The 11,630-nt window shown below is 39.0% G+C and overlaps 1 protein-coding gene across 1 annotated transcript; it reads right to left on the bottom strand.

Moving 5' to 3' along the window:
* Window positions 1-2,954: 2,954 nt before the first annotated feature.
* Window positions 2,955-11,131, bottom strand: slitrk5b (SLIT and NTRK-like family, member 5b). Its single transcript, XM_067517105.1, has 2 exons — window positions 10,665-11,131; window positions 2,955-10,259 (listed from the first exon to the last, which is right to left on the bottom strand). Exon 2 carries the CDS (start codon window positions 10,202-10,204, stop codon window positions 7,601-7,603), a length of 2,604 nt encoding a protein of 867 aa, XP_067373206.1. The 5' UTR covers window positions 10,205-10,259; window positions 10,665-11,131; the 3' UTR covers window positions 2,955-7,600.
* Between the last annotated feature and the right edge of the window lie 499 nt (window positions 11,132-11,630).

The raw sequence follows: 11,630 nt of genomic DNA, 5'->3' as shown, positions 1-11,630 counted from the left end.
GGGTCCATTGTAGCTTGTTGTAAATCCCACAAGGATACTCACAGTGAAGAGAGACAGAAACACGGAAAAGTGCTTTTAGGAACGACTGCACACCCTCAGCCTGTCACGAGAGTTGAGTATTACATGAGAATCTCCCTATGCCTTGAACTATACGCTGCTTTAGAAAGTTATCTTCAAGTTTAAATATAATAGTGTCTGAGTTGCCATCCACTGTGCTGAGAGAAAAGTTTTTCTTTGTGTTTACAGACAATATTGTGTACACAAATACTTCTCTCTGTGTGCTGAGAGAGCACTGAAACATGGGGTTATACTTATAGCAGATGACATATATAATTGCAGTTACAGAGCTGATATTATCCACGAGTTGTGTATTTTGAACCAATAAGCTACAGCAAATTTTGGGCGACAATGACTTTAAACACGAAAATATAGAAATACATTGGATAATACACAGCAGCAAAAGAGAACAATGACAAGAGAGCAGTTGCAGTTGCATCTGAAATGTCAGGGGGTTATTTAACACGTCTGTAAACCTTGTGGTGTGAATTTACTGAACAAGATGCCAACAGCGTGCATGTTGATGAGGGTCACTAAAGATTCTGTCACCCTCAAGTGTCACAGCCTTTATCTGACACTGTGCAGCAATGAAAGAACCATCCTGGATTTTCACTCACACTTGCTGAAAGTAGTTTATTTAGTTGCAAGAGAACAAATTTCCAAAGGGACATTAATACATTGAATATATTTTAATTAACTTAAAATAAAGGTGGTCAAATGAGATTTAAAGGCAGATATGCTTCACAGCCACAATCAATTCAACATTTCAACACATGTCCATAGCTACATGTACTGAGAACATTGGCTAAGCAGTATATTTTATTCTAATCTATTTGATTCTATTCTTGGTAGGTTTTCAGATATTTACATGAATGCACTGAAGATGAAATACTTTCCTGTCTTCAAAAACACAAGTGATGATAATAAAATTTGAGTCTAACAATAATGAATGTTTAGAATCATAGTAGCTTAGAATGACACATTCATTTATAAGCTGCCACCTCTGCCACAGGCTATTATGTAAAACTATTCACTATAAGGTTTAAACCACAAAACCTGAAATTATTTATGTTGGTTAATAGAAGAGTTACAGGACTGACTTAATGTTACACAAGCTCTTTAAGGCAATGTAGCAGCAATTTTAATTTCACTTTTAATGTAAGAATAGCCCTTAATCAAAACCCTAATAGGAATAGTTATCTTTTCAGAACAATCGGATCATTTGAACATTTAAAGACAAGGTTAGCCACCTTCCTGCAGTTGTCAGTTTCGTTTTATGAGATGGTCGGGAAAGCAAAATGGGAAATGTGCAACAGTGCAGCAGAAGCTGCATTTAAATTCCGACTGCCACAGAACATGGACAATCTGTAATAGTCCACTCCCACATCACAGCACTTAATTCAAAAGCTTCACAGCCAAGTCAGATTTATCTTAGTGTGTGGAAATAATACAAACGGTGACACAAATTAGTTTTAGCTGGGAAAATATGTGTTAACTCGTGCCATTTGTCAATAAAAATGAGACCGGACTTCAGAAATAAATGTATAATCTTATGCAACAGTTTTGGTTAAATGGTCTGTTGCCATTGCCCCTGTAGAAAATCAAGATCCTTGCCACTGTCTTTGGTCTTGAGAGTACCATTATTCTTCAGGCACAGCAGCTTTTTCAGTGGGAGATCTATGTCTCTCCCCTCTCTCAACTGAATAAAGAAACACAAACAGGGCCCTTTCAGGTCACATCTTTTTCGAATTAGGATGAGACACTGATGCAATGCATCATACTGGTGGGGATAAAAACAAATTCAGCATAGCAGAAACGAAAAAAGGATTTTGTATTTTGACACAAGGACATTTTACCAGGTATCGCATTTGTGAATGCGACACTTGGTCCAGCTAGTTGTTGTCATAATACATTCTAGGGCAACAGGCATGTCACTCTGTCATAGCAGTTTTAGTGACACTTTAGGCCACGATACAGCGAAAGACATGCCCTTGATGTGCTGAAATGCCATGAGGAAAAGTGGCTGATAAAAGACTCTGCGCATTTGGCATCGGCAAAGGTTAATTTGAGAGGAGTTATTTACTGGGCGGCAGTGGGCCATTACTGAAGGAGGGAAAACATGATATGCAGGTTAGATCATTTTGAATCGGGAGATGTTATTACTGGATACTTGCAGGAAATCTCAGACAATGACATGCATAAAGACAACAGTCTGACATTGTAATACAGAGCACTCATGAAAAAAACACTTATAAACAGCAATTCACTGTATTCACAACACATTTTATGTTGCCTTTGCCTAAGCTGCTTTTTTCTTGATGTAAAATTATCATTTTCATGTTCAGTGTGAGCACTATAAATGGGAGGATGAAGAGGGATTTTGTCAGTTTTCTCAGGTTGGCAGTCTTAAGCCTGGATAAGCCCTCATAAATATTAGTGTGTCTCACACATACTGTTTCTATTTGCTGCAAATATACTGGCAAAGTTTTACACATCCCACATCCAAATCCCCTCTCTGGGTTTGTGAATGCAACTTCACCCCAGCTGCATACTATTTCTCTTCAAATCCATCTAAAACAATGGACATTATGCTGACATACATTATTTAGAAACATGCTGCACATAGATAAATGTCAGTTTATGTTCGAGGTGTAATACATTAATTATTTCTGAAGACCTGCGCTTGAGAGTTGTGTTAAGGTTTTGAAACAAAAACCTTGAAAGAAAAAAGTAGAGGATGAAGGTATTGCCATTTTGGTTGGCTAATCCTTGAGGCAACGATGAATACACACTGAGTCAATAATTTATGCATCCAAAGACACACACATATTCAAGCCCTGCCCCCCCCCCCCCCCCCCCCCCCCCCACACACACACACACACACACACACACACACACACACTTAAAGTTTGAAAGAGAAACAGCATTGCTGCTCAGAGAAACACAAGACTAAAAAAGCTTCAGGGACAGAAACAATCTGAGACCAACAACTGGAAACTGTACATATGTCACCACATGTGAGATTCTCTTTTACTTTCACATAGCATAGTCTTTACTCTGAGACATAAATAGGTTTGAGTGAGGGGTATTTCCACTGTGTTTGATGTGTTTAGCTGATGTAAGCAGTTAGTAAAGGTTTTTTTTTGTTCGGTGAATGCTTTCACTGTCATGTCTTCACAGTGCCTGACACATCTCTTCAAGCTTACATAATGGAGATCTGCCCTATATTTCCCTCTCACTTGCAAAACTGTGGTCTTCAAGCAGCTAAGCAACATAACACCACAAACTGACAAACACATGAGTCAAATGTGATCCACAGTGGTAGCTTGTCTTAGTATAATGGACACTTTCCATTCACAGATGTAACCCTCAATACATCAGAGGAATTCCAGGCAGTTGTCCTTTATATGCAGTGTAATGGCAGAGATGTCAAAAAGCTTAGTTGCAAATTAGTTCACACTTTGCGTCTGCGTCATACCTCTAGCTCTAGAATTGTTTTTTTGTGTCAGGTAATTGGATGTTTCCATGGATACTGGGCCTCTGAGAAGCTGTGTCTGCTAAGAATATAGTTTCTCTCCAAGTGTCTGTTAGCATACACATGCAGATGTGTTGGCGCTGCAGTTACAGTTAGGTCAGATCAGTTTATTTTGGCTCTATACACATAACAAGCACATCCTTTGTTGCTATGAGACTTCAAACATGTACAAGACTGTCAAATTTGGTGTACGCACATTTTTGTAATGCTGCCCTAGGCCTGTTCTGCTGCTGCTATTTGTGCAGCCGTTTGAGCACTCTGAGATAATTATTTCATTTATACATGAGAGAGCTGATCATTTAAGTTCTTAGTCAAAATGTCTTTGGGTGATACAGAGTAAAACTAACGCATCATAAAGTACCAGTGTTATTATGTAACACAGTCCTTTATGTTATTTTCTGTTTTCCAGAGTGGAACCGCACGATAATGGCTTGATCTGAACATTTGAATTGGATATTGCAATTATAGTTAGAAAATAGCCAAGGGGTTCTGTGCAACATTTCAAATCTGTACTCCATGTGAACTATGTTATTTACCGCACATACCATGAGGGTGAAGAGAACACAGAAACAAGGGTATATCAAATTAATGCATATCTTTTATTCATTAGATAACAACTAAGGAAACGGCACATTGTAGATATATTTACCCCACATATTCCTAGTTGGACTGTGTTTTTGCAGTAAGAGACCAGGTTTTTGCTTTTCAAAGCCAAAGCAAGTTTGCATGGAAATGCTGATGAAGTGTCCTATTTACAAATTAGAAGTTGACATAAAAAAGCACTGTTTCATATGAAACCCAAACAAACAAAAGCATAAATAAGCATTGGAATAAGAATAAGACACTGACTGGACTTCTTGTTCTTTGCAAATCAAACATTTGCACAAATACACAAGACAGTCACATTTAAAAGTATCGTATTTTTTTGGATTATCAAGTATTTGTTGTGTCACATGTGACAAATGTCTAGATTTGGTCACTGATTACAAAAAGCTAAGAGCGAGAAAAAACATGAGTTTCAATTACTTTAGTTACCTTTGCAATATTGTTTGAAAATAAAGTTACATTTCATCTCAGTAGAATTTTCTCTCTTTTCTCAAATTTACTGCACATTAAAAAAAGGAATTTGAAAGCAGAAACAATTCACTAAATGCCGGCCACTATTCACAATAACAAAAACATTTTATGTGTTTCTGTCTGTGCGTGTTTTCAGGTTTACAGTGTTTTCACCACTAACTTCACAGCAACATATTAATAACAAAATCTTACACGCAACATGTTTCAATGTACAAACCTTTGCAGGTTTACATCATGCATCTCTGTGTAGATTTCATTTAATTTTGAGGAGTTTCCAGAGAGCAGAGACAAGTCAAGTGACATAATTATCACAAAATGACTCTGAATATTTGAAAGGCAACAAACCAAGAGTGTATCCTTGATAAACAACATGACTAATGCTGTAGTGTAATACTTGGTGACATGCAGACAGGGTCCAGATACACCATGTCCTCTAATTAGCTGAGTTAAGATGACCGGTTCAGTGCATAATACTCCACATGATGTGAATTTAGTCTGTGTATTAAGCTCTCAGAGAAAGTCACATTTCCTGGCTTACGCTATTAAATCATGAATTGGTTAGACTGCATTATGACTGGAGGATGTTCTGACTTTCCTTCAGAACATTATGCATAAAGACAACTCTATCCATTCAGATTCTGCATACATTTGTTGTGCTTTTCAATCTAAAGCTAAAGCTTTTACAGACCTTTACACATATGTCCCCATCATTTCCTCTTTAAAAGGAGAGAAAGAGAGACTGCTAATTACGTAAAAGTGTAACATTTCATTCAACCCCCACCAAAAAGATGAGACTTTCATTGTAACACAATGCACCCAAAACTACGTAATTAAAAATAAGTTTTGGAAAACTGAATAGTCATGTGTGTTACGTTTCAAATGAACATTTCTGAGATGTAGAATATTATTAAATATCATGAGTAACTGATAATGAAAGAGGGGATGAGTTGTGGTCATTTTGTACAGATTGTCTAAGTATAATGTATTTTTATGCATAGTGCAAACTTTTTGACATGTGTTATGTATGCAATAGTCAAACCTACTTCTATGGCTATATGCACGTGTTGGCATATTGTGCATTTTAGAAAGGGACATCATTGTTGACCAGTAGAAGTCGATAGTGCATTTTTTTTTTTAAGGAAATGAAATAAACCCTCAATATCCGTGTTAATATATCTAAAAAAATGCAGTCACCTAAAATATGTCATGGGCCTAAGGCAAACAGATTTTAAACATAAATTAAGGTTCATCTGTCTCTTAGTGAATTGTAATTAATCTCAAATGTATTGCAACTGGAAGACAACTGTTGATCCAGAAATTAAAGGGGGGGTTGGGGTTGAAAGGGTAAAAAAAACTGTTTCATATGTTGAGTGGCATGGTTTGCATATATTATCAGCTGATTTCTGAAAAGTGCTTTGGTAGTGGCACAAATAAAGACATTCATTACAACATAATTATGAGGAAATGATGAGCACATTTTCTTTCAGTTACAATACATCTGAACACAGTTGTGATTATAAAATTTTAGTTATAACAGCTTCACATGTGCAGGTGGCTTTGGGAAGGGGTCGGCTTGGAGGGAACACCACTGATTTTCATAGATTACCTCACGTTATATGCCCTAGTATTCTCTGCGTAGTCAGCAAACATTAGAGCAGATATCTACTGACTCATTTCTTCATAATATTTATTTTGAAATGTGATACCAGCCTCTGTTATATTATCTCATGGATTTAACGATAGCCAGTGTTATGCATCCTGTAGGGCAAACTACTTTCAAAATAAATCAGTACTTCATTGGACCACAATTTCTAAACACGCATGTAGGCTGTGTGACGTTTGTCTCCACCTACATGCAGGTCACAGATACATTTACTTGCAAATTAAATGGATTTAGTCTTATGTGTGAGTTTAATTTTGACTGAATTTAAAAAAGACAAAACTGGTTGGCATATAAACACACCATATAAAACATAAAACATGCCATATAAATCGCTGGTTTATTTTGGGATGAGAACATATCGTCTGCACCGTTTAATAACACCCATTAAAGGCAGCTAATTTAGTAAATTCTCAGCCTCCCAATACTGTCAATGAAACAACTCCCGGATATATTTTTGTGATGGGGTGAGTCATAAGAGCCCTGAAACTGTAGTTGTTTGTTCATGTTTACACATTTTTAAGCTCATTTTCTATATTAATTGTTTTTTTTTTTTTTAACATTCCCCATTCAAAGGCTAAAGAAAAACAATGATTTGCATCCACTTATGGTCTCTGTCTCAGTCTCCAACATCAATTAGCTTATTTGACAGTGTCGCAGACCTCTGTTGTTCAAAAATGATTAAAAAAACAAATCACTATGACCATCTGCTCCACTGGTAAAATGTTGCTTCATTATAAAAGATGTAGCCTGAATATGTTTTTTTTCTGTTGGTCCAGTATACCTCATTTCGGTGCCTGAAGACTAAATCTCTGTGTGCGAGCTCTGCTTTGTTTAGCTAGATGACTGTAAATAGTGCAAATCCTGCACATGTGCAGTTAACTCTCGCTTATTGCAACATTGAAGGCAGAGAAAAAAAAAATCCAGATTGGAGATTGGCAGAAAGAAACCATGAGTGGAAGCAACTTGTTAGTTGTAGAAAAATACTAATCATATAGAAAATGACAGCAAATATCATTTAAATCACACAGCATAAGTATAAAGTGTTAGTTGACTGTGTAAAATGAGTGGTGTTCCCCTTTTTATTCAACTGTAGAAAGTTCCCAGTAATGCATATTGTAGATCACAATGCACTGTAATAATATAGCTGAGAAAAAGACAAAAAATTATGCGTTTTTTTTAAAAGATGGTTCGATTCCTGATTAAAATTGATACATTGCACCAGTGCATCCACTCTGACACCAAGGGGTCTGTGTCCTCTTAAAAGTCTCTTAAAACTGTGTAAATGTGGTTCTTTTTTCGAGAACCTCAAGATAATCAGGATCAATATGAAGCTTTGCTTTAAGTTCCCAGTACTCACTCCTGTTGGGCTCCACATAAACAGTACTTGGTGTTGTACAATACAAAATTGTCTGTTGTATCCTCTCTGGGTGCATGTATTGATGCCTGGCATCAAAGTCTGAGGTATACTGACTTGATGAATGTGCTGTATGCCTGCACGGTAACGTATTGCTGTTGCGCGCGTGCTTGTCAGCCTCAGGTGCATCTCTGTGGTAACATGGATCGTCGTGCTGAGTTGTGGAGGACTTGTTCAAAGGGTCTGGGGTACTGGCACTGTATTCTGAGCTTATTACATTACTGACTGCCTCTTCATCTGAGTTACCGAGAAAAGTGCCACTCAGCTCATCAAAGTCTCTAAATCTGTCCACTGATTTACTGTCCACTGGGGTGTGCCCAGTAGTTCTGCATGTGGCCTCGGTGGGAGGTGGAATGTACTCATATACGTGTCCAGCAGATGTTCTGACTTTGGGAATGGATCCTTTTTTGTAAAGGCCATATTCCATGTTTAGAGAACTAATGCAAGCGTTCATTGAGTTGTTCTGCTGGTTTTGACACTTTTGACGTCTTTTTCTCATTGCCACGAACAATCCCGCAGCTACAAACACAGACACAATGAACATGAGGAGAAGGGCAAGAATCATCACAGATAAAGGAATGGCACTGTTTTGCGTGTCAGAGTCCAAGGATGTTTCTATGGTGATAGTGCTGCCAGGAAAAGCTTCTTCCGAGGGTGGGATCATGGAGGCAAGTATCTCAGATTTATTAGGGCAGAAATTTGCTGTCTTAATGTATCTCATATCCTCCCCAGCTAGTCTCTTAGGCGAGCCACAGATGACATTGTTTACAACAGTGCCTGTGCTAAGCTGTTCCAGCCACATCCTCAACTCCAGTATGCTACAAGAGCATTCCCAGGGATTCTCAAACAAATCAACTTGCACCAGGGCTGTAAGCTGATCTAGTACACCACTGACTGGCAGATATCGCAGATGGTTGTTGCGAAGATTTAGCCTGGCTAATGTCAGGCCAATAAATGTTCCCACTGGTAGCGTTTTCAGGAGGTTGTTGTTTAGAAAAAGAAGCTGAAGTTTGGGTAGATGCTGAAAGGTGTCAGGAGCAACCTCTTTAATGACGTTGTATTCTAAATATAAGAACTGCAGGCTTTCTAACCCATAGAACATTTCAGCCGTAAGATGGTCTATCAAATTCCCATTAAGATAAAGTCTTCTTAGATGTGTCAAATCACCAAATGCTCTGCCGTGTATGTGAGCTATTCGATTGTTCCCGAGATGAAGCAAATCTAATCCAGTTGCCTCAATAAAATCTGATCGACGCACCACAGGGATGTAATTGCCTGTGAGATACATCTTTTTGGGATTGTAAGGTTTGGGATTTAAGTCAGAAATATGCTCAATCTTTCGCTCCTGGCAATTCACATTCAAACCCAGGTCGGAAATTTGAAGATTGCAGGTGCAGACAGTGGGGCAATCTAAAGGCACAGGCGATTTGGTCTGATATGAAATAATTTGGCCATAGTTTTGTGGTTTATTAGAAGGAATTCGCGTAGTGGGTCTTGATTTTAATTTGCTTGACTGTCTAGGTCCCTTAGTGGGTCTTGATGAGGACCGAGCGACCCCAGATGAGGTGAGAGAGGCTGTAACTAGAGCTGGCGTCGTCCTGTAGTATGCATCGGTGCTCAGATGTGGCAGGGGTGGCATTTCATATTCAGCAATGGCTCTCCTCGGACACAGTTCCTGTTTTGAAACCTCATCGAGGTCTCTCCCATGAAGACGAAAAGGAAATTCACAAACAACATCTCCAACCAAGGCTGTGTAGGAGATGCTCTCGAGCCACGTTTTGAGAGCAATCAGCTCGCAGGAACAGTTCCATGGATTCTCCTCTAACTGTAACTCCACCACACTGTTCATGTGCTCCAGCAGACCTGCGTAGGGAAGCACTTTGAGCTGATTCCCCCTTAAGTCCAAATGTGTCAGTGGTACATACTGGAAACTGTTCACAGGCAGAGTAGATATCAAGTTGTCATTTAGAATCAGGACCTCCAGATGTCGAAGTCTGCCGAAAGCATTCGGCGCCACTTGTGTGATATAGTTATAATCAATTTGTAGATATTCCAGACTTTCAAGGCCAAAGAAAAACTCTTCCTTCAAGGCATCAATTTTGTTATTGTTGAGATGTAATCGTTTTAATCCCTGAAGTCCATTAAAGGCCCCTGCTTCAACCTCAGATATGTCATTATTTCCCAGATGTAATATTGTAAGTCCTTTGTACTGAATAAAATTGTTGGCAGATAGCTTTTTTAAAAGATTCCCTGTGAGCAGCAGATGATACTGGGGAAAGTACACTGGGCTTATGTCAGAGAGACTTACAATTCCTCTGCTTTCACAGCTCACTGTAAGTATCCCCTCTCTCTCTTCACAGGCACACAGTCTTTGACATATGTCTCCATAACTGCTAAACAGCTCGACAGTGCACACTGAGGTTGCACTAAGAAAAACATATGACATCCAAAGATGCATCTTCCTGCAAATGATGGCCGAGCTCACAGTCCTGCTAAGGTATCATCAATGTCACCTAGAAATAAAGGACATACATTGCAGTGTAAAACAGACTGACTGCTATTAACACAACTTCTACACAAGCCGTAGAGCCGAGGCTTCATTTACTGTTACCCAGAGGTAACTTCTGGCTGTGTGGCCAATGGTTCAAACAAATCAGGATGAAATGCAACTCCTGCGAGCTCTGTAAATGGCAAAAAGCAAGGTCAAAGCAAGAAATAAGCACAAAAAATGTTTATATCCGTTGTGAAGTCAAGTCGTATCGCATTAGCTCTTCAAAACACTAAGATGCACTTAAACACTGAATCAAAAGCTGTATAAATTACAAACGGTTCGCTGAAATCCTGCATCACTGTGCACGCCTTCTCAGACACAAGACAGTCTGCATAATTTCTGTCTAACTCCTGCTTGAAATACATACCTCACGCACATTGACGAAGATGTGGGCTGGTTAGGAATGTTCAGCGCATCTTTGTATCTTTAATCCGTCAAGACGAAATAGGAAACGGGACCTATTTAACTGGAGCACGATCGTCGCCTCTAATGCACCGGAACGGATGAAAGAAACGCTGATCAACCATATCTGCCAAATGCTTCTCTTTTACCACGCTGCACCGGAGGATACACAGCTATGCCTGGGAACAAAGTTGCTTATTCTCTCTCTCCCTCTCTCTCTCTCTCTCTCTCTCTCTCTCTGTGTGTGTGCATGGACTGGACGCTCACACGCACAGCACGCACGCACGGTCACTCGGTGGTCGCGGTGATGTCAAGTCACTTCATGCACAAAGAATAAGCTCACCGGAGCATCATACCATCATAGATACAGTCCCCAAGAAATGTTGACCTAAATACAACAAAATAATAATAATCATAATCATAATAATTTAACCTCGCCAGAAGCGCTCCTGCGCACAAACGGATGCTAAACCGCTTATCATGTCAGTCACCACTGCAAACTAAAACCTTCGGAGGAATGTCAAGTTACATCCGCTTTTTATAATCTGTCAATCTAGTAATGGTAGTTACTATGGCCAGCGACAGATTTAGCCCAAAACCTTCATGGCACCAAGTCTTTATTCTCACCTGAGAGGGGCTGATTACATCTCTCCACCTGTTTTACATCTCAGCACTGCCCCGGCTTGACTGATCCGACTCTACATTGTTTATTATAGGTCAGGTTGGTGGGTTATTATTGTTCAGCCATAATATTTAGTCTAAATCCAGGTGTCAATTATCTGTCACACTCATCCAATTTCAACTCATCTATAACAGCATTAAAAGCTCATGTGTCCTGTGTAGAACACCTTAAACAATGATGTGATTGACTGTACAAAACCTTAGCGCGCTGTGACTTTGACAGTGTGTTGATATTAAACAAAGCAAAGTA

This window comes from Channa argus, chromosome 9 (assembly GCF_033026475.1).
Source record: "Channa argus isolate prfri chromosome 9, Channa argus male v1.0, whole genome shotgun sequence".
Classification (NCBI taxonomy): domain Eukaryota; kingdom Metazoa; phylum Chordata; class Actinopteri; order Anabantiformes; family Channidae; genus Channa; species Channa argus.
This window is presented reverse-complemented; position numbering and strand designations above follow the sequence as displayed.